The sequence below is a fragment of the Emys orbicularis genome, chromosome 17 (genome assembly GCF_028017835.1).
Source record: "Emys orbicularis isolate rEmyOrb1 chromosome 17, rEmyOrb1.hap1, whole genome shotgun sequence".
Taxonomy (NCBI): domain Eukaryota; kingdom Metazoa; phylum Chordata; order Testudines; family Emydidae; genus Emys; species Emys orbicularis.
In genome coordinates this window covers 16,512,901-16,537,019 of record NC_088699.1, presented here as the reverse complement: position 1 = coordinate 16,537,019, position 24,119 = coordinate 16,512,901, and the positions used below count along the sequence as shown (strand labels likewise).

At 45.4% G+C, this 24,119-nt stretch overlaps 1 protein-coding gene across 2 annotated transcripts in view; it reads right to left on the bottom strand.

Annotated features, from left to right (window-relative positions):
• Positions 1–24,119, bottom strand: part of CASTOR2 (cytosolic arginine sensor for mTORC1 subunit 2) — a 172,091-nt gene that overhangs the window by 17,035 nt on the left and 130,937 nt on the right. For both annotated transcript variants that reach the window (XR_010562228.1, XM_065418115.1), the window contains exons 3-7: positions 10,223–10,416; positions 9,621–9,753; positions 5,360–5,483; positions 4,581–4,691; positions 1,967–2,049 (exon numbers count right to left, since the gene is read on the bottom strand). Coding sequence is in view for 1 of the 2 variants with exons in the window: in XM_065418115.1 (XP_065274187.1) it covers positions 1,967–2,049; positions 4,581–4,691; positions 5,360–5,483; positions 9,621–9,753; positions 10,223–10,416 (645 nt within the window). In the remaining variant the exon portion in view is untranslated. The remainder of the gene's footprint in view (positions 1–1,966; positions 2,050–4,580; positions 4,692–5,359; positions 5,484–9,620; positions 9,754–10,222; positions 10,417–24,119) is intronic.

Below are 24,119 nucleotides of genomic sequence, written 5' to 3'. Positions count from 1 at the left end.
GCAGGGATGGCCCATGCTGAACCGCGCTGCCAGGGTGTCACTGCTCCAGGACCTGAGCTAGCTAGATTAAAGGTAGCTCAGGTGTGTCTGCACTAGCTGCAGTCACCCCCAGGACTGCAGTATAGACAGATCCACAGACACAGTGAAGCACCTGGTATCCAGCCGCCATTCCAAGAAATGGTAAACGGAGCTGGAACTCCAGCCTTTCAGTAAGGGAAAGCCTGAGCATCCAACCAATTTGGAGCGCTAATTCTCATCCCCTCTCTTTACCAGCTGGGGCTGCCCTGAATCATACACTATTCTATCATTAGCAAAGTCTGCCCTTTCCCAGCGTTTCCTGACTGTTTGCACTGCAGGCATCGCTTTGTGTCGCGGATGGCTGAGGTTTGCCCAGGAAATATTTTGGCACGTCAACACTCTAACCCATAACCATCATCTTTAAAGCTCCTATCCCCAGTCCTTGGTCCAAAGGCCAGAAGCGGTTTAGGAATGTTTGGTTTGAGATCAGTGGAAGGTGGTAACACTAGATCAAAAAGGACATTGTAATTTGGAACCCTTCTCTTCTGACCTACGGAGTGATTGCCTATCAGACAAACACCTATAGCACAATCTCAGCCAACCATTTTCTTCCTGTGTGGAATCAGAACTGAGCAGGGTTGCAGAATTGGGCCCACCTATGCTAAAATGCTCCTGTTCAGCTCATGTAGTAAATGGGACTGTTCATGGGAGTAAACGCTGCAGGATCAGGCCCTATAAGCAGGAACAACATACTGCATTATTTGCCACACCTCCTCTTTTTCCTATTGGATCAATATAAATCCCAAAAATGTATGCACAGAACATTAATACTCAGAAGTATTTTCAGGGGTCTAATGAGAAACCACTAATGAGATTCAGGCTCCCTCACGTGCCCTTCACTCTGTCTTCCTCCTTCCCTCACTGGCGGCAGATAACACACCATCTGACCTGCCTCTGAGGAGGAGTAAATGCTGGATGTCTCTTAGCCCTACTCACATGAACCCTGGATCTGCCACAGTGACTGGTGTTCATGCTGACCTAGTGACCCGGGCACCTTGCTCACTTGAAATCCAAGGATAAGCCACTGCTGCATCAAAGCTAACTTCCAGTAGCTCAGAGTGACTCTCTTTTACTTGGTCCTAAGCCCCAAGAACACTTGCTCTAAGCTGACATTACTACCACCAAAAGCCAGTTATTTAAACAAATGGCCAAAATTTTCAAACGTGACTAGTGATCTTGGGTGCCCAACTTGAGACATTTTTAAAGGACCAAGTTTTTTTAAAGGGCGCATTTTCTGAAAGGCAGGCCCCTTTAAAAGCTCTCAAGTTGGACAATTCACCCAAAATTACAGGTCACTTCTGAAAAGCTTGGGCACTTTCTCCACGCTGTTTCTGCCAGAAACACTTTGTAAAAGCCACGTTGATTTTAAAATGGGATGAGCTAAGAGGGAATTTAGGACCACAATTCTGCTCTCACAACTTGTGAGAATCTGTACTAAATCCACTGAAGCCACGCAATTGCCCTGGATTTACACTGGTGAAAGTCAGAGTAATATCTGTCTCCTGGTCTCACTAATGGGTTTCTAAAATGGACTGAGCCAGCCTAGCCTTTTCCTGTTTCACAATGACATGAAAGCTCGTTGGCCAACATTTTTGAAACCAGGGGCCTAAATTTAGCTAACTCCATAGTCCAGCAATTCAATTTGATCGGGTGGGGGGTCCACAACAAGAGATACCGGATACACAGCCCATTTGAAAATCAGACCATTCATCCTTGGGTTTAGTTGGAACTAAACTATTTTTTAAAATCTTGTTCCTCAACTCCACAATAGGCTGAAGACTCTTAAAAAACAGGCTTAGTCAACGCAACTGTTTTCCCTCCTCCCCATCAATCTCTACGTGGGAGTGGATATATTTGCACCCAATTGATTCTCCGACTGTTTACATACCAAAGCCAAGTGGCTGCCCGCCAATCCGAACCATCTTCCAGAGTTCTCCAGATGCACTTGTAAACAACAAATTATTAGGAAACCTATAAGAAAAAAAGTGAAAGTGAAAGACTGCAATTAAAAGTAAAGTAAAAGCTGTTTTATCCAGCATGTTAGGGCAATGGGGGGGTGCTGGTAAGTGAAGAATGCTGGTTAATTAAGAGGGAGGGGGTTGGGGTATGAGAGGGAGTGCGAGGGAGGGGGTTGGGGTTTGGGAGGTCAGATCCAGGGGAGTGCTCACCTCGGGGGGCTCCCCGCAAGTGGTGACCTGTCATGGCTACTCCTAAGCGGAGGCGCGGCAGGCGGCTCTGCGTGCTGCCTCCGCCCGCAGCCACCACCCCCGCAGCTCCCATTGGCCGTGGTTCCCAGCCAATGGGAGCTGCATTGCTAGCACTTGGGAGGAGGGGGTGGGGGCAGCGCACAGAGCCACTTGCCGCGCCTCCGCCTAGGAGCAGCCGGGACAGGTTGCCGCTTGCAGGGAGCTGCCCGAGGTTAGCGGCTCCCAGATCCGGCACCACGGATGCCCTCCCGCACAAAAACTCTCTCCCAAAGCCCGCGCTCGATATCCCCTGCTGGCCCCGTGCCAGCTGGACTATAAACTGGTATTTCAGTGAAGATCAGAAATGCTGGTTTATAGAGCTTTCCGGCTGGTGAAGTGCTGGATAAAACAGCTTTTACTGTAGAGGTAACTTAAACGCCACTTGTACCAAAATGATGGAAGGGCTCTTCCAGGTCTATTACTAGGCCTGGAAGGATTCAGCTTTTATTGCTAAATGTCGATTTCACCATACACATGCGAACTGATGTAAAACTATTTCCACCGATGATCATTACAGACAGGCAAAATAAGAAAAATGCTGCTTGAGAACTTAGAGTTTGATTGAAGTTTACTTTGTTCATTTTTATACATAACATTGACAATTTGTGTTTTAAAGGTTATAAAGCTTTTAACTTTTTGAATCTCAACATCTACTGTCATTAAATAGTTATTGTCTGACACAATTATCTGACAATTTTTGCAACTGTGAAAGTTTAAATCCCATAATTGTGTGCAATCTGTGAAAATTTAAATCAATACAAATAAAAAATGTTTAAAAATAAACATTGATATTACCTGTCAAAATTATTTAAAAAAATAAAAGTGGAATTTTGCCATAGCCCTGCCCGGCTTGAAATGGACAAGGAGCAGCAAGATTAAAAAACTGATGAGGCAAAACAAGGCAATTGGTACAGATGAAGCTAGCTTCAGGTTTTCTACTGTAAACATTACTCTGAACCGAGAAAGCCGTGTGTGTGAGCGAGAGAGAGAACGCGCATGGAAACGTGGGAGGAGTCACAGAAGGGGTTTTCTGAAAAAAATTCTGCTCCCCAAATACCCAAATCTAGGGACTGTTAGTTCAAGGGCCCTAGCTGACAAATGGAACCACCTGGAGAGAGAAGCTGCCCTCGATCTGTCTATCTTAGGTATTTAGATGGCCCCCAGGAGGTGTCTGAGCACCTCAGTCTTCAGCGTGTTTATCCTCACAATGCCCAGCGAGGTAAGGAAGTGCTATTATTGCCAGTTTACAGATGGGGAACTGAGACACAGAGAGATGAAGTGACTTGTCCATGGTCACACTGAAAGTCTGTGGCAGAGGAGGGAATTGTGCCCAGGTCCCCAGAGTCACAAGTTAGAATCACAGAATATAGAATAGAATATCAGGGTTGGAAGGGACCTCAGGAGGTATCTAGTCCAACCCCCTGCTCAAAGCAGGACCAATCCCCAAATCCCTAAGGATTGAACTCACAACCCCGGGTTTAGCAGGCCAATGCTCAAACCACTGAGCTATCCCTCCCCTGGTGCCCTAGCTATCCTTCCTCCCTTTAGGAGCTCGATTCTGCCAGGCACAGAAGGCTTTTAGTCAGGAGGAGCTTCCCCAGGAGGCAACTAGCACCCCGCAGAATCAGGCCCTAAGGCAGTCATGACTCAAATCAGACATGGCCTCGTAGGTCGTGATCAACACCTCAGACTGCTTCTGGATTCAACATCTGGTGCAGCCTTTAGCCCCTCAGCCCTTTAAGAGTTGTGTGCTCTCATCTGGGACTGGAAGTTGGAGAATAATACAAACATTACAGGATAGTATTTTTATTCGAGTCAGCTTGTTGGCTTGCAGGACAAATGTGTTCTGAGCTGCTGCTGCACGGGCAAGATGCAGGGCATTACCATGACAATGAGACACAGCCCTGACTAACTGCATGTGAAAGTGATGCCAGAAGACGGTGTCATTTAAAGCAGCCTGCATTCTGCTCCTATTCTTTGGGAATCTTGAACCTCCTCCGTGAGACTTTCTTGTCTGCACAAGTTCAACCTGCAAATGATGGGCTAACACTTTCCAAAGCACCTAAGAGACTTAAGAGCTTAAGTCCCATTTTCAAAAGTGACTTAAATCTGATTGACTTTCAGTGAGACTTTCAGGCTCCCAAGTGCCTTCATCGCTTTTGAAAATGAGAGTCATGTAGGTGGCTTCTGAAAAATTTGCTTGTGGTCTTTTGGGGTCCAGATGAGCCCTGTGCAGAAGTCAGTCGTGGGCCTCACCTCTGCTGTGTCTGTACATCCATCACCAAGGAGATGTAACCCTCAATGAGAGAGAAGGAGAAAAAGCGAATGTGTCCAGAGTCTTCACTGCCCACCACCGTGTCTTTTACTCTGAAGAAACAAGACAAAACAGAATTAACACCAGCCAGCAGTGTATTGGAAAACCTTAACCTTTCAAAGAGGACCCAGCCACTGAAATCAGAAGCAGTTAATGCATTCATCTTATTCTGAGAGAGCGAGTTGTGTCTAGTTTTGTGCTTTTCCCTCCCTTCGCCCCGGGGCAAAAATTTTGTATGGACTAACACTCTCGTTCCTGCCACAAACATGTGCTGATTTTATCAGGTGCATTTTGAGAAGAAGGGTTCTATTTTTAGGTCCAACTTTTCCTGGATTTGGCCCGCTTTTTGGTAGAGAAATCTGATGCCGTTCAAGCCTAGCTTGCAAGGTGTTAATGGGTGGTAGCAATGCAATGCTGTCGCACTGCAATATGCCCACACGAGCTCATGGCATGAGCTAGTCCTGCTGGTTTAAATGTTTAAAGCCACCTAAATAGGAAGCAGGTGTCCATTAATGGGAATTGGGCATCCTAATCTCCCACGGGTCTTTGAAAAATCTCAACCGACGGTTGCACCCTCAAGAAGCCCACACTATACAGGATGCATTTTATACTGCACAGCACCAGCCTTGGATTCCTGCCAGTCTTGAAGAGAGCAATGCATATTTGTATGTTCACACATGCTTGCCCAGATGGGTGTTGTGTGCCCCTGCCCCAAACATACCCATTGGAGTAAAACATGACATCCATTAGGAGTGTAGCAACAGTTGGAAGAGTATCTGGATCCAGGCTGGTGACACAGAACATATTACTTGGACTGGAAAGAGGATGGATAACAGGCCTCTGAACTGAAAGAGAGACACACACACAGATATAAAGCCAAGTTGGTATCAAGGTCACATCCGCTCAGATACTGTTGTTATCCTCAGTGCCATAGACCAGACTTCCAGTCTTTGTAAGATCAACAGGATGACCCTCAGGAAGGGGAGGACACAGTCTTCTTGGTGGAAGGCCCGTGGCTGCTGCATTGCCTACCACTAGAACACAGGGTAAGCTGAGTTACAGGTAAGGCCCAAAGATAGCTGCTTTCTTCAGTCAGGCATCCCCTAGTAATGGGACATCAACAAGGTCTTGGCAATATTCCTCTTTGAAGACAGCCATTGAGAGTAATCAGTTACCAGGGTTAGGGAGAAGGACAAGGTCCTCTGAATATTAACATTCTCCTCCTAATTGACACATGGAGCCTAAATGCTACAGTGGTGGGCACATTGGAAAGAAGTGGGGACTTCTGGTCAGTGTGTGAATTTCGACAGTTGCAGGAATCTCAAATTGCAAGATGGATAGCAAGGGCTTTCTAGTGCTGTGGGACTATTTAGATGATGCTATAATATCACTATATCATCAATATTCATTTGCTCAGCATCACGATTCATTCAGCTACACCCTGGGCTAACCGATCTCTCTGTGTGGCCCAGACACCACTAGAAGGCGAGAGAGCGCCACACAGAGTGGGTGTGGGCTACATAAGCCCTGTGTAAGTGCTTCCCCTTGTATGAGACACCAGGACAGTCCCCTTCCCTAAGGCACATACTGTCTATCAGATGGATTCAAAGGGGTTAAGAGGCAGGCAGAGGTGGTGGCAACTGAAAATGGTAATACTTAAAAAAAAAAAAAATTCCCTCTGATCTTCCGTAATACCGGGGGGGGGGGGGGGGGGCACAAATGACATTTGACTGATGAGTGTTCACAGGCCTTGGAACACAAACTCCAACCAAACAGGAGACCACACTAAAATGTCCTCATGATGAAAATGAAAAATGCCATTTTGGGGGGAAACTGACAGCTTGGTGGATCACAGATGGTGTGACACTGCACCCCAAATTTTTCACAGTGACATTATGATGATATAATTATGGCATAATTAGGATGCATATTGCACAAGATGGGTCATGTGAGGTGTCATTGGAAAAGTTATGATTTGCTGAATATGATTATCCTATTTGTATGCATGTATCATTTTTTTATATCTAAAGTTAGGAATATTGACTATGTATCTGTATTTCAATCGTGCTTACTCTGGGTGACCCCCACAACTAGCCTTTCTAGTATAACAATGAAGAAGCCAGACAGTGCTGATGGCCCATCAGCAAAGACAAATGGACTCTGGAAGAACTTAACCTTCCTGGAACATTCCAGACAGCCTGAAAACAATGGCTGCTATGACTCAGCAAGGTATGCAAGGGCCTGTGACCAGGCCACATGTCTCTGGACTCCATCTTGGGATGTCAGTATTTTTCCACAAACCGGTCTGGGAACCAAGTTTTAAAACAAGGGGTTCCCGCCATATGCTAACGCTATATAAGGCAGGTAGTGACATCATCTGTTGTTCTTCACTCCCCACACAAGAAGACTCCTGGAAACACCTGAGGAACAAAGACTGAACTGGGGGAAGTGCTCGATGCAGGCTAAAGGGATTTCTAGACTGTATGGAAGACCAGGGGATTTCAAGCTGTAAAGCAAGCGCAGCTTATCTCTTCAAAATCTGCAGCCTGCTTGAATAATCTCTTAGGGTGAGAATCTGCTAATTCATATCCCATCTATTTAGTATATAAAACTTAACTTGCGTTTTGTTTATTTGCTAGGTAATCTGATTTGATCTGTTTGCTATCACTTAAAATCTATCTTTTGTAGTTAATAAACTTATTTTTACTTTATCTAAACCAGTGAATTGGAGTGAGATGCATGGGAATCGTAGCTCAAGGGGCAAAGGCTGTTGCATATTCCTCTTCACATTGGCAGGGGGTGGGAGGACTCTATGAGCTTACGCCGTACAGTTCCCTGTGCAGCACAAGATGGTATAATTTTGGGTTTATGTTCCAGAGGGGGTGCGTGCCTGGGGAGCTGAGAGTTACCGCGGCTGTAGCCTTTCTACTGTGCTTCATGCAGTGGGTGTGTCCCTACCTGTGTGTATGCTGGTGGAAGTGTAAGACCGGGAGTGTGTCTGCAGCTTATCACAGCACACAGTATGAGAGGGAGCCCAGGTTGGTGCGTCAGAGGGCTCAGTGGTACCCCAGTTCCAGGTGGCACCCTGGGGGGAACCCATCACAGATGGAATCTCCCATCCAAGATCACATTTACTGTATCCTCGCCGCACATATATAAAACCCCTACATAAAGCTTCTACCCTTTGCTCCTTCATAAACCTATTTTACTATGACATTTACAAAAAAAGTAAAGAAATAAAAATAAAAAAAAAAACAGTCAACATTGAATGGCTTTGAGAAGGTGCATTTGTGGCAGGTGGTTACAGGGCAGTTGGTGGGGAAGTCGGTATTTGTGAATGCAATTAAAAAACAAAGCAATAGAGCAAACGCATGTGCGCATATCAACGGTGTCAGAGAAACAAGGTTGATGAGGTAATATCTTTTACTGGACCAACTTCTGCTGGTGAGAAAGACACGCTTTTGATGTACACATTGTTTCCCTCTTCCCATGCTCTTTGTATGTGGCTCATTGTCTTAGATTACAGCATAGCTCGGCTGATCGGCAGGGCTGGGACTAACTGACTCTCACTTTATTCATGATCACGGTATATAGCTGACTGTTTCCTTCTCCTCCACCCCCTTTGTCACTTGTCTCCATAGACTGGAAGCTGCTCAGGGTAGGGACAGTCTCGTACTAATATGTGTACAGCACCCAGCACAGTGTACCCCCAATCCCGACTGCTAATGAACTATCCAAGTTGAATAGTATTGTCCATGCACCAGTCACTGTAGTGTGCAGGCGAGACTTGAGCAAAGCTGTTTGCATTAGACATGCTGAACTATGGTGCATTAGACATGAAACCAAGGTTTACAGACAATGTTATTTAAGGTGGAGAAATGAATTCCACATCTTGACTCTACTCTTTCCTGTCTCTCCTTTTTGGGTCTTTGTTTCCCCAAAGGCAGCACACTGAGTACAGAGGGCTTCTAGTTATTTACAGGTATGAAAATAACCACATAGTAATACAGGCTCCCAAATGGTAAAGCCACAATTCAGCGAAGCACTTCAGCATGTGCTTCATTTCCAGCACATGCATAATTCCCACCAATGGCAATGGGACGTAAGGAGGTACTTAAAAAGTGAATAGGGATGGACGTAAGCACACGGAACGTTTAATGTAGGTCAAATGTTGAGCCTGGGAACTTTGACAGGCTCACAAACACTTTAAAAGCTTCAAATATTTTCTCAAAGTAGACCAAAAAATTGAAGAAAAAGTGAAATGAAAATTCTTCTAGGTCATCTTTCTGTGATAGGTCAGAGAGGGCCTGCTTTGTTCTCCCTTGGGATCTTCTCCTTGTTTAGAAATAAACTACCATGGCTGTCTAAGGTAGAAGTATAGCAATGGGGTGGAAAGCAGTTCTCCTACTCAACTCTAGTATCCTCTAAAGCAGGGGTAGGCAACCTGCGGCACGCAAGCTGATTTTCAGTGGCACTCACACTGCCCGGGTCCTGGCCACCAGTCCGGGGGGCTCTGCATTTTAATTTAATTTTAAATGAAGCTTCTTAAACATTTTAAAAACCTTATTTACTTTACATACAACAATAGTTTAGTTATATACTACAGACTTAGAGAAAGAGACCTTCTAAAAACGTTAAAATGTATTACTGGCACGCGAAACCTTAAATTAGAGTGAATAAATGAGGACTGGGCACACCACTTCTGAAAGATTGCCAACCCCTGCTCTAAAGACACCTAATGAAAATAGGCTAAATTGCTTTCTCCAGAATATGGTAATATGTATTTTTAGATTTTACTTTTTTCTTGTGTTCTTACATGCCGAAAAGGGGATTAACAGCCTGAAATAGCATGAACATTCCACAGGAAGTTTGAGAAATACAGGAAATGCACCCCCACTCTCCCAACCCGCAGTAGCTCTGGAGCTTACTGACGCCTCCACAAAAGCACCAATGGGCCAACCAGGGCCCATGCAGGTCCTTACCCAATTTCGGCTTGACAAACCCATTCGTTATCCCGAAGTCGTCGGCAGCCACCGTCTCCCCGTTCACGACCCTGAGGATGGTGAACTCAGCAGCCAACGTATGCATCACGAAGGGCAGGTCCCGCTCGCGTATCTGAGGACAGGGACAGAGACGGGCGTGTGACAATGCACCCACTTCCCCACTGTCTGAACTGGACAATGGATCAGATCACAGGTGTCCTTATGCGCTGCGGAGCCATAGGAAATCGTACACACAACACACGCTCAGAACAACAAGGCCTAGAGGTTGTCGCAATCCGATGGGTATTGGGTTAAATGAATTTGGTGGCCTCCTTCCAACTACTGGTGGGCCTGATTCTGGAATTATCAGAAAGACTCCTATCGACTTCAGCAGCATTCACATTAGGTTGTAAGTGTCCAAGGACGTTGCCAACAATAAAGTGGTGAACCCCCACTTTAGCATTACTTCAAGTATTTAATGATTGCCAACCCCCCCCCTTTTTTTAAGGTGTAATTGGAACCTCTCCTCTGCCCCCATTCCAGCAAATTCTGCTGGGGAACACAGAATCACAAGCAGCCCTGGCCATCTGATTTGGTCTTACCAGGATGAAGTCCGTCTGATAGGTGGACAGCATGAACACAGAAATGTTTTGGTCGGCCAGCGGTGCTATTACTGACTTGGCAATCTTGGTCACCCCGATGGGCTGGGAGCTGGAGAAGCTGCCTCCGCCTGAAACCACATTGAGAGCCAGCCACGTAGCATCTGCCACACTCAAGTGTTCTGATGAAGGGAGCTCTGAAAAGAGATGGAGAGAAAACAGACGTAAATTTCAGTGCCGGAGAAACCTAGGTCACTATGTGACCATCAGATCCATTTCCATTTCTGAATCCATATGGAATGATGTGGAGAAAGTTTATTACAAGCCTAAAACATAATGCTAGAGCATTGGTGGGATGCAGCACTGATGCTACAACATAAAAGGTGGCATCAATTCCCTGTAATATTACTGGGTTCTCTCTCTGATCTCTTTCAGCTAATTTCTCTTTCCCTTGTTTTTTTGCAGCTGTCTAGAGTTCTTTCTATACATAACTACCCCTAACTAGAGGGGAAGGATGATCCAGTGGCTTGGACACTAGCCCAGAAACTAGGAGACCTGGGTTCTACTCCCTGGTCTATCACAGACTTCCTGTGTGTCCTTGGGCAAGTGACTTAGCTTTTTTTCTGCCTCAGTATAGCCTAGAGGATAAAGCACTAGACTGGGACTCAGGAGACCTGGGTTCTACTCCCAGCTCTGCCATTGGCCTGATGGGTGACCTGGCCAAGTTACTTCACTTGCCTGTGCCCCATTTCTCCATCTGTGAAATGGGGATATAATGAGAGTGACCTCTTTTGTAAAGTACTCTGATATCTACTGATGAAAAGGGCTATATAAGAACCAGGTATCATTATCACCTGTAAAATGGGGGTAATTGCAAAACCTCAGTGGTTTTCAACCTTTTTTCATTTGCAGACCCCTAAAAATTTTTCGAACAGAGGACCTCTTTGGAAATCTTAGACGTAGTCTAAGACCCCAGGGGTCCACGGACCATAGGTTGAAAACCACTGCCCTACCTCACAGGGTTGTTGTGAGGATAAATACATTAAACATTGTGAGGCACTCAGATACTACAGTACTGGATGCCATATAAGTACCTAAGACAGACAGAGAACTCTCATATTTATTCCTTTTTATTTACCTCTAGTCTGGTGAGTTTACATTTTTTAAAATTCATTCATAGTGTTTTTTAATTCATGGTGATGTTTTTTAATTAATAGGTTTTTTTATTCATTCATTTTCAAAAAATTTTAGTAGTTCATCAGACTAGGGAAAGATTCAGCAACCGAGTTCTGAACTTCTCCGTAGTCCTGGACTGCTCAGATTCAGGATTTCCGTTCAAGCAGTCAGAGGGATAAAAGGGTCTGCTGCAACGTTCAGACCTGGACCCAAAGCTGAGTTGTGTTTGTATGTGGGATTCAGATTATTTGCATCACAACAGCACCCAGATGCCGCCAAAGAAGCCAGGGCCCCGCTGTGCGAGGCGCCAGACAGACGCATAGTAAAGGACAGGCCCTGCCCCACAGAGCCTACAGTCTTCATTTAAGACAAGATGTAACACGTGAGTGAAGCAAACGAAGAGAGGACGACAAGGTAACAGGCATACATGCATGTTCTCTAGAGCCATACAGAATGTGTAAGTAGAAGGTAGGATTTTCAAAGATGCCTACAGGATTCGGACACTCCATTCCCCTTCATTTCAATGGGAACTGAGCAATTAAATCTCTCAGGCTACTCTGAAATTCTCAGCCTTAGGAGTATTTATTTTGTGGTCAATGGCGACAAATAAGGGGGCGAGTAGAAGTGGTCCCAGCTGGCCAACATTTTCAGATCCGTTAACGGCAGTATTTTTAGAAACAGTAGCAGTGAAGGCTCACAGCCTTCTTATGGTGTCCTTGGCAAAATGCAAAAACATCTACTTCATTTGGATACCTTCCAAAGACAAATCACTCGTATGAGAGGCAGCACTGTCTAATGGCTATGGGCACAGGGCTGGAACGCTACTATTCCCAGCTCTGCTACTGACCTTGCTGCGTGACCTTGGAAAGTCCCTTCACCCCATGCCTTGGTTTCCCATCCCACTTAGCGTCCGTCTTTTCTTTTCAGATTGTACGTTCTTTTGGGGCATGGCCTGTTTCTTACTGTGTTTGCGCACAGCGCCTAGCACAAAAGGGCCACTGTGATACAATACACAGTACCACCATGATAAGAAAGGGAGAGCTTTGCAAAGCTTTAAATAGACCGATCGACAAATACTGTGTTAACTGCGCTTCCCTGAACAGCCACAATTGTACGTAGCATAAAAAACAACCCTGATCAAACAAATGACAGACAAGGCGTGGAGAGCTCTGCTCTTGTGTTTTGCTATTTAGCTTCATAGGCCAATTACTGAGATAGCAGAGTTTAAGGCTGGCTGCACAGTATCGAAACTAGGCACCAGGGAAGCTGGGTAAGTTGGCATATCCATCACCTCTGAGACCCCAGCACCAGCCGCACATGGAAAATTATTTCAGCCACGTATCCAAGCTTATTTTCTGATCAGACGCTTTGCATCACAGAGCAAAACAAAACAAACAAATCCCAACACTACATCAATTGACAGGGAGAAACCAGGTCCCAAAATTACCTGGGCTGACTTAATAAGTCACTGATGCATTTTCTTCCTCTATTCCCACCCCAGCTCCTCTCTCCAGAAACAAAGTGCTCCTTCTAGGACATGTGTTTACTTCTTGGCAGAGCAAAGCAGACAAGCTCACACTAAGGCCACCTGCATGTCATGCATATTCACAGCTCTGCTCTGACATCACCAAGTTATTAAAGCAGAGATGTCCCCCTGGATCTCACTAAGCCATGGAAAAGTCAAGCTATTCCCACCTGTTTCCCAAAGTCTACAGCCCTATGCACTTGGACCGTAAAGCAACCATGCCACACATCTTGCGCTGACGGGCTCGGCGGGTTGCTGGGACAGAGCTGAGCCAGGCCAGACACACACTCTGGGATTGGGATCCCTGAGGCTGTAACACGTTGGTCTAATTTCGGTTGCTGGGTTTAATGTTCAAGGTGCTGTGTGGCGTTGGTGGCCTGTGACATACAGGGGATCACACTAGAGAATCTAGTGGTCCCTTTTGGCCTTAAACTCTATGGATCTAAGAGCTTTGAGTTCTGTGAAATGAATCTGAAAAGCATATTGCAAGTCGCCAGGGAAGGTGAACCAGAGAGCTGCAGTGGGGAAGACCCAACCTTTTATCCCTCAACAACCTTTTCCTCGAGGGTGGAAGAGGCCCATTTGCCATTTATGTTTGTAATTACTGTGAAGTGTTTATGATGTTAGTTTAATTGGGTTTAACAAACCCTGTGAAGCGTGCCGTATAGTCATTTTCTTTGCCTAAGTAACCTGCATCTCTTAATTCAATTAACATTAAAAAAATGAGTATGGAAAGTGACTGAATGACCACTTCTGGACACTGTTTCCAAAAGGCAGCCGGAGGTAAAAGTGCAACCCCAGTTTGAATGAAACAAATGGACAGGAGGCTTGACAATTTCTTCTAAATAGCATCAAATAAGCTGGGGGGGGGGCGGAGGAGGGAAGAGAGAAGTGCCTGGCCCAAAGAGCTGTAAAATGTGCGAGGTCCAAAGGGTGCTGGAAACACCAAATGCAACAGTAACACAGACTCAATGAGGCAGAATAAGCTAATAAGTGAAAAGGGAAGTAAGCAGTGCTGGTGTTTCACCACCAGTGGAAAGTCAGCAACCAACCATGCCTAGGGTGACCAGATAGCACCTGTGAAAAAACAGGACGGGGGTGGGGGTAATAGGCGCCTATATAAGAAAAAGTCCCCAAAAACGGGACTGTCCCTTTAAAAACGGGACATCTGGTCACCCTAACCGTGCCTCTCCCCACACAGGAACAAGGATGGATTGGTTGGAGATTAGTCCTGCTTTGAGCAAGGGGTTGGACTAGATGACCTCCTGAGGTCCCTTCCAACCCTGATATTCTATGATTCTATGGAGAAACCCCAAATGGTAACCTGCAAAGCTTTGAATAGAGGTGAGCAACAACATCTCACTAGTGAATGCCTTGCAAGCGCAGACAGGAAAAACACCTAGGAATTCAGATGCTACCTCCAAGTTCTCAAGTTTGCAGAACTGGCATGGAAATCTCATAATCATATTTCCCTTGCTCCTACCAGATGTCCCATGCTTCCCACTTTTAATCAAAACAATGACCTCTCTTACCACTCCCGACCGGAACAAGGATGAGTAAGGAATGTGACAATTAACAATAATTTTTAGAAAAGTTTGGGAGTGGGTGGATTTTTTTTTAAAATGAAGCTCCCAATAAGGTTCAGTTTTGGTTTGAATTGTGTGTGAAGGTTTGTATAGGGTAACGTTACGCAGGGCAGGGCATGCTCTCTGGGAAAGGCACAGTCTTTCAGTTCAGCTGCCCATGTCCCCATTAAACAAACCTCCCTGGGTAACCCACTAATTGTTGGCACGCGTGGATGAGCCAAAGGGTTCATGTCGTCACTTTCATTCATGTTAAGTGAACTGCTGTGGAAAATAATGTGCTTTCAAGAACTCACCACCCACATGGTCATTCAGCAGAACACAGCACCAGTTTCCATCTCCCTTTGAAGCACCAGTTATGGCCCACTGTTGGGGTCAGGATATAGGATTAGATGGATCTATGTTCTGTTCTGGTATAACAGACCCCTATGTCTCTTTCCTCTAACTCTCACCAGATCTTCTGAAATCTGCAACCGCCACCGAGTACAGACAGATTCAACACAGAATACGTTATTTCCCCTCAGCAGGATGTTAAAGGAACACCAGATGTTGGCCACACAGAGACAAAAAATAGAAGAATAGAATATCAAGGTTGGAAGGGACCTCAGTAGGTCATCTAGTCCAACCCCCTGCTCAAAGCAGGACCAATTCCCAGACAGCTTTTTGCCCCCGATCCCTAAGTGGCCCCCTCAAGGATTGAACTCACAACCCTGGGTTTAGCAGGCCAATGATCAAACCACTGAGCTATCCCTTCTTACTACCAACTTTGATGGACTGGCTTAGAAGCATGAGTGAAGATTGCTTCTTCTTGCAGCACGTATTCATAGATGGAATGATACTCTTCCGAAATATGTTTGGGACAATTTCAGACAACCATGACAATTACTTTAGAGTATTCATTGCCAGGAAATAAGTTATTGCAGTTCATTACACAGACACCAAAGTTCTTCCTCACACTGTCATGGCTTTCCTTTGTGACCTTGACCAAGTCAATCTTTCTGTACTTTAATTCCCCCCCACATCCCCAATTTGGAAAATGGGCATAATAAATTGTTGCCTACACCAAAGAGAAACTTGCAGGGCTTACTTAATGTTTGGAAAATACCTCCACCTACTGTCCCTCCAGCAAAGCCACTGTACACATACAAAATATTATTAGAAAGTGGAACGGTATAATAACAATGCATCAATTTTTCTTCCTATAGTTATGATGTAAATTGTTCTAAATGTTCTATGAAAGGGTTACAATTACGGGGCCACAATGGTAGTTGGAAAATAAATAGTTTTGTACATATCTGCTTACATAGAAAATTGGATGAGTCTGTGTTGGGTACAGCCACATGGAAAATGTTCCCTTTGTTAGAAAGAGTAAATTGTGGGCTGTTTTATATGGCATTGGTTTCAATCTTTCTTCAGTTAGACACCCATTTAGGAGTCATGTATGTATGTTACTTAGTGAAAATGTACATGTCTGACAGATTTGTACTTGTTAAACTAGAGAAGCAAAGATGCTTTTTTTGCTCATATATAAATAATTTTTTTATTTGGGTTAATACACTGGCTCATCTCATAAGTACTAGCAGTGAGAGTCAAATCTTAATTGAGTATATGAATAATTTTTATTACAGTGATGAACTGCATATGTTATATGATATTACCCAATAGTAAATGACTGCTCAACTGATTCCTCATTATATGGTTGAATGCTTATTTGCAGTACTGCCGACTCTAAATCTTCAAAAATCATGAGTCTGGCCCTCCAAAATCGTGAGTTTTTTTAAATAAATGTTGTCCCCCTTTTAAATGCCTTCTGTTTTTCGAGCCTTTAGGGCAAAATCGCATCATGTTTTCAAGCTTCTCTCTGCAATCACAAGGGCTAGAAACCTACTTTTTTAACCATGAATGTTGAGATTCTCATGCATCATCATAACTCTGGTAGCTGGAGCTTTAAGAAAAGCATTAATAATTAATAATCATGATACAAAATGTGGAGCGCTCCCATGGATTTTATTTGAAAGCACAATTTTTTTTTGAAGATTTCAATAAAAAGGCTCTTTTTTTTTAAAAAAAAAAGGAAGGTTTTCATCCTTCTGCAGTTTTAAATCCCGGCCCCTAATGAAGTGAGGGATTATCTTTGGTTCTAAGGCCTGATTCAACACCCATCAGTCTTTCCATTGACTTCAACGGGTGTTGGATAAGGCCTATCCTGAGAAAGGCCTGTTAGGTTGCTGGAGGTTGCAACGTGGTACAATTGGGAAGAACGCACAACAAGGGGAGAAAAAAAAACAATTATTACTTTGACCTAGGAAATGACGCAGCTTGCTTCTCCCCTTGCCATAAAAGGGATGCAAAAGGTTTTACGGGGCAAGGGAAGTGAAGAAAGGTTTCTATGCTGTACACAGAAGGACGTTCACAGCCGGGACTCTGAGCTAGCCTTTACCAGTCAGGAAACAGCTATTCCTGTACGATGTAGTGTAGCACAGAGAGAAAAGCAGGCAAAGAGAAGCAAAATCAACCCATCAGTCAGTCTCCTCACAGGGACTCCATTGGGGCAGCTGTACAACATCTAACAGCGGATTAAGTACCTCAGGGATTTTACAATTCAAATAGTAACCTTTTGGGGGATGCATAGCTCTCCCCCATTCTTTATTTTTCATGTCCGCTGGCCTCTAGCTTAATAATTGGTCACCAAAGACATTTTACTTGCCAGACAAACTATACATGACCACAGTTGGCAATTTCCAGGCACCAACGTGATGCAAATCGGTTGCTAGGCAGAAAAGTCCCTGGCTTCAGTTTGAGTTGAGTGCCGTATTTAGCTCCTCTAGCGAGTGACTTACCCGAACACAATAGCTCAAATGGATGAAAGGATTTAATTTGATCTAGGGCTAGAAAACAAAATGATTATATCCAAAGAATAAACGTGTCTGTGCATGAAGGAAAGAGGAAGGAAAACAAAAAACCCTCAACAACTTTGATCAACTAAAAATCATCTTCTCCCCTATCAGTCCTGTTCTAATTCTGATTTCATCAGTGGCTTGTTCTGGGAAAAGATTTCTGTATTCCACTGCTATGCATCAATTCTTATACAACCAGGCAGGTTCTGCAATTTTTTCCATTAAAGAGAACGACAAAAATTTATTCTGGTCGTTTGGTCATCTGTCACCCTCGCTTCTCTTCTAATGGCAACAGTCAAGACAGCATGTATCACAATCAATTCTAGGAGATAGCACCTTGAGTGCGAGCCATGAAAGTAATGGTGTGAAAGGCCCTTTTCGCTGTTCAAGAAACACAGTCTTGGAATCACATTTCTGCACAGCGGTGGGCACCCCAGTTTCACAAATGGGAACAAAGACATATAGTCATACACAGGTGGCGCTTGGCAGGTCAGTGGTTATATCTCACCCAGTGGCTCATTAGGAATTTTTAAAGCATTAGTTAGAGAGAAAGCACGTGTTAGAACCAGCACTGTTTGCAAATGAGACTATAGGTTTATCAGTGGTCCTGGTGGAATATAAATTTTAGCTTTATATTATATGTGTTTGCGCACAAACAGACACAGACACTCCCCTACCTCTTTACATCTTCCACTTTCATTCCTGGGAGAACTTCAGTGGCACCACACCCCTTAAAACCATAACAACTTTAAATGTGTGTCACTGTGCTTTAAATACTTTCTTTTTAAAGTAGCACAGAAAATTGAAATTTTCATTCCAACTCCCCCCGCCCCAAAGCAAGCTGTGAAATCTTAATTCTCATCAACATATTTAGATATTATTGCACACTTGCACACACACACACACACACACACACACACACACAGATACGTTAAAAAGAACATTATTAAGATTGCAAAGTCAAGCACTCAAAAGTTAGGAAATGTCACATTCCTGATGCAAAGGCCACTCCTTCTCCTGAATGTGGGGGCACCAGAGGGCGGTGGTTGTTTTTTAAATGGTTGCTAGCATTTTTTAACGTGGGTAAAACAACTTATTTTCCCCTCACCTTTTTCTCAGAAATGGCCGAACCATTTTGACTGAAATGTCCACCCACCCACCCTCAATTCAGTTCGAGGCAGACTTCCAGCATGGAAAATTTCAGCCCCAACTGTGAAGGTCTGACAAAGTTGTAAGCAACAGAAACAGGGTCTTACAATGGGAAACGTCTGGCAACCTTTCTAATAGGCGGTACCACCAGCCGCACTTATACCAGGCGCTTCACTCTCCTAACGTTTTCCTTGGGAGATGTGCGTTTTGAGTGTTATAATGAGACCAGGCAGGAACGTCCCACAACTTTGCATCAGAGACAGAGAAGATGGAGTGTAATAAACACACGACTGTCAGCCCATAAGAGGTGGAAAGATTTGTTACCTTTAAATGAAGGAAAAACACAAATGAGAAACATGACCAGCCATCTCCCTTCCCAAGTTCCTTGGAGCAGGGACCGTTTCTTGGAACTGTGCTTGTGCAGGGCATAGCACAGTGCAGTCCTGGTCCATGCCTGTGGCTCCTAGGTGCTACCATAATACATATAATCAGTGTCAGCAATGAGGGCCTGCAGCTAGACTGGGATCAGCTAGTTAACCACAGCTGAAACCCCTAAGTGGCTAAGCAGCATTACCAGGACTGCTCGTAAGCCCAGCAGTAGCATTTGGCCAGCAGCTGCTCAGTGCACTCGTCTGCAGCTGCAGTCTCTCCTGCGTCTGCAGCCATGCTCCAGCCCTGCCTTCACTCTGTCCCAGCCCTCCTCCTGGTTCTTGACTCTGGCTCTTGGCTCGACTCCTGGTTCCTGACTCTGGCTCTGACTGCCTGCCTGCCACTAGGCCTGACCACTCACATCTTGGCCTGTGACAATAAGGAACAACTAGGTCTGTATTTTTAGTGGTCTGTGGTGCATCCGGCACATTTTTCAAGCGAAATTTGTCTCAAGATCCCCAAATGCTGTTTCAGGCTTTCGTACACCAAGGATTAACTCGTCTGAAAAAGTTATTTGAAGGGCTACATTAAAGCGAGTAACTAGTTTAATAGTCTCATGCTTTAGTGACAGTCCGATCCAAACAACATTCCATCTAATAACAGGTTTGGATTTCATACTATTCATGTGGAGACTACAGATTACACGCACAGAGAATTTCACACCATGACCCCAAGTTACTAACTTTATCTGACTGCAAGAGCGCTTATTATTCACAAACGTGGGAGTTATTTACACCCTTCCCTTGAGTGAATCATAAACTCATTAGTCCAACCTTTATTTCATAAAAACTAGGAGACGAAGAAAGCTGATTCCAAGCCACTTTGATCAATCAAAACATTTCACCCGGCTGTGATGTCAAACAGAGAGAAGTGACTCATAACCAGCATTATCAAGTAGGTTAACAAAAACCACTAGCAGCCTAGAGAGTTGCTAGAAGAACACTGTATTGGCGCAGTGTGACTTGCTGAAGTTTCAATGGCCCCATAAGCAATTTGGCATTTTCCTGGACAAATATTTGGTTTTTGAAACAACTAAACCACATTTTGAAAATAAAACTGAACATTTATTCCAGGAAAATACTTTCTGTTTTCTGATGAGCTCTACCAACCATAATGTACATTACGATCACTAATACAGAAGCTGCAGTTAACCAGAGATATCGAGAGAGGTGATGGCAAAAGGCTGGGGTGAAGAACTAGAATACATTTTCCCTGGGAAGCCAGAACAGTACGTGCTAATGTACTTGGTGTTTGCTTACTTATTCCACCCTCTGCTAGTATGAAATGCCAGGTCAGGAGCAGTCCCAGCTTTCTGGGAATGACTGTTTGCTGGAAGTGTTATAAAACAGGAGGCAGCAGTCATTCCCTAGACTATTTCTAGTACACAACGTTTTTGTGCATGGTGTAAGACATTTCATCTCAGCACCTCTAGGAGGAGCACAGCTTCCCGCTGCACTAACAGTGCCGCAGTCTGCTTCTCTTTGGCTTATCCAGCTTCCATTTTCCAACTGATTTCCTTTCCAGCAGAGGTCCTCATTTCAGACCTGTCTGTTTAAATGGATGCACGGCATACAGATTGGGGAAAAAGCAGGCTCCTCCACTGAAAGTTTTTACTAATGGGTTGATTAGTTGAAGCAGAGGTGGCAATGCATTCATGCTTAGGGGGCGGTGGGAGGAAAAGCTTCTTAAAATGACCATCTCTGGTCAACGCCGTGTCCTCGGCTGCATTTGTATAGAGCAGAGATGGTGCCATGTGGCCACTTGACCTATTTACAACTCTGGAGTCTCCCGTTTATCCCAGTCCCTGTTTTCCAATTGAAGGCGCCAACAGAAATTTGGACTGGTTCCAGCAAACCAATGCGTCTGGCACATCGCTGGGACTGGAGAGAACAACCAACAACTTTAACCCACTATAAACTATCCAGCTTTTTCAGATGTATGAAAAACACACTAACAAAACAAACTGAAAAACCTATTCCAAATAAAGAACTACACAGGGGCTGCTGTTGAACCAGGATGCTGCTGCTACAGGATCCAAAGGCCTCAAACGTGCCTGGGGTGGATGGAAGATCCAGCTCCCCCATCTGGCTCTCCTGTGCAGGGGAGTCCAACGGGACTGGACTCGACAGCCCTCCCTGCAAGGCCAGAGTCAACGGTGCCAGTTCTGCCGGAGCAGGGGCTGGGTGTCCCGGCACGGGACGCACTCCGTGGGCGCCTTTGCGCTCGACTGCTCTAAGTGTGGGCGAACGCCCCCTCTTGGCTCTCTTCTGCTTCTTGTGTGGCGCCAGCTGGGAAGCCATGGAGTTCGTCTTCGGTGTTGGAGAGTGGTGGTGCCACGGGTCACTAGACCCCGAGTCCTTTGTTGATGCCTCAGCCGCCCTTACCGAGGCTGGCGTACTCTGCACCGAAGTGCCGGGCTTTGGGCCCGACACGGGCTGTGCCGGCTGGGGACGGAGAGCTGACTCCATGAGGACAAGTTTTAACCTGAAGTCCCTCTCCTTCTTGGTTCTTGGGCAGAAGTCTCTACAGATTTTACACTTGTCAGTCTGGTGGGCTTCTCCGAAGCACTTTAAGCAGGAGTCGTGAGGGTCTCCCCTGGGCATAGGCTTCTGGCAGGACCTGCCTGGTTTGAAGCCTTGAGACCAAGGCATGCCCCGGTCCTCGGGAGGGAAAGAACGTGGTGGGGGGAAACCCCAACAGAAACATACCTAACTATAAAATATGGAAACACTAACCAACTAAGTAAAAACTATTTACAGGTACAAACAGGAAAAATCCACTAGGGGATCACTTGCAGTAGCAAGGGAGAGAAGCAGCAACTCCAACGACCGTCGCAGGCGGTAAGAAGGAACTGAAGAGGCGGTGGGTCGGCAGGGACCTGTATACACTGCCATGAAGGTACCCGACAGGTACCACTAGGGGAAAAACCTTCTGATGACTGTGCATGCGGTGCGCACACACCTACTTGGAATGGACATGAGCAAGCACGCGAAGAACTAACTGTTATTGGCCAATATCAACTTTTATAAATGACCTTTCACATTGTCAAGCAGCAGCTCCACTGGATGATGACCTCTTTACAGCAATGGAGGAAGATCCGGTTCTTTCACCTCCTCTCGATATTATTGACTACTGAAGGACGTAAGCAGCAGCCCATAGATTTCTGCTTAGACTGTAAGCTCCTCCGGGAAGGGGTGATCTTTTTGTTCTGTGTTTGTACAATGCCTAGAATAATGGGGTCAGGTCTGTGATTGGACTGCAATACCAAAATAATCAATAATAATGGAACTGCTCTTTTCCTTTCTTTCTTGGAGATCCCAGACGATAACATTGGAGGGCTCTCGTGTAGGGGTCCATACAACTCTGTTGCTGCTCTTCCTGTTCAGTGTGCATATGGGGCCGTCAGCGAGCAGACCTGGTCTGAAATGAGGATATCCTTCAGTATAACGAGGATGCCCAGTTCTAGGTTTCCATCTCTTACAATGTGCAGTGGCATGACTTTCCCGGTGTCTAATGGAGAATGGGACATGGCTGAGAGAGAGCTGGCTGCCTTAATCCAGAGGAGACAGAGATATTGCTTATAACAGTAAAAAAACAACCAGAAGAAATGAAGGCGACAACAATCCACATTCTTGACTGGGAGTGTCTGCCCACCATTCATTACGCAGCTTAGCAATCTCTTGCTGGATCCCCAGCTGCTTCTGTACATTTACATAACGGGGCTGCTAAGAGTGATTTTAACAATTTGCTATTTTCTAGCAGGGGCAGGCCCTTGCCGCTGTTATCCTGGCATGCGTCACCTCGGGCTGGATTTCTACAGGATGCTCCACATGGAGATGACCCTTTAAACCATTTTAGAAATTGCAGCTAGTACCGACTGCAGCTGCCTACTTAATCAATGGGTTTCGCATAGGGAGTGCAGTGTACCGATGCTCCGTAATCAGGACTGCCTGACAACTGACTTCCTGAGGAACTTTAACTGGCTGGGTTTGGCCTGTAAAGCCGTAAAGGTTTGGGGGCCCTGGTTACTTAAGAGATCACCTTTCTCCTGGTAGGGCACCCCGGCAGTTGTGAACAGCAGAAGTACGCAAGCTCACCCAGAAAAGGGTTTGTAGCAGAGAACTCAGTTGATGAAGGGGAAGTCAGACAAACCATGTGACCAAGTACACTTCCAAGTTACAACTCTTTGTTATATTTTTCCTGATGCTTCCCGTCCCGGCAGCTTCTGAACAGCTGTCTGTGCTGGCACAGCCATACTCAGCTAATACAGGACAACACCTCCATTAAGGTGAGGTCTCCATGCCCTTTCCATCTCCTTGAAGGCAGAAAAACAGCAGCTGCTGCAAAAATCCAATCATTTCCTCCCCCCCCCCCAGCTCTAGCTCTTCAACCTACCACCAGAATAAATGTCTCCTGAGCCTCCTGGAATCAACAGCTGGATCCCCAAGTTTCATTAATGAAAGGCCAGGATTTCCCTGGGGGAAGAGCCTATCTGCAATGTGACTGAGTTCCGCTCACAGGAAAAAGGTCTCAAGCCATGTAAGCTATATTCTCCCCTCCACCTGCAAATAGCTCCTCCTTCCCCATCTCCACCCCCCCCCCCCAACCGCCCCCATTTTCAGTCTCAGGAAGGAGTTTAAAAGCCACTGTTTGGCTCTCCTGACGGAGAGCGGAACCTCACAAATTACACCTTTGTTTATCCCTAATTGCTGCGCTCCACAATTCCCTCCCTCCCAGCACCTGCGAGCAGAAGCGACTCGAACGACTTGGAATTAGGGAATTAATGCATCTCCATATAGCAGTTTTACCACGGGACTGCGTCACTCACACACCAAAACTGCGCGGCCTGGAAAATATGCAGGATGGCCAAACTAGGCGTAGCCCACACTAGGAGAGGACAGGTCTTTGTCCCACTCTACTAGCAAGTCCACATAAGAGGAGAGGAGTCTACAATAGCTGCTAAGACATACATTAAGGCCAGAAGGAATCATTAGATCATCTAGGCTGACCTCCTGCATATAACAGGCCCCTAAATTTCACTCAGTTACCCACGCATCTAGTGGAACTAGTCCTTCAGCTCGAACACTAAACGCTCAGTCTGCACGTGCTGAGTCCAAACCTCAAATGGCCCAAGTGAGCTC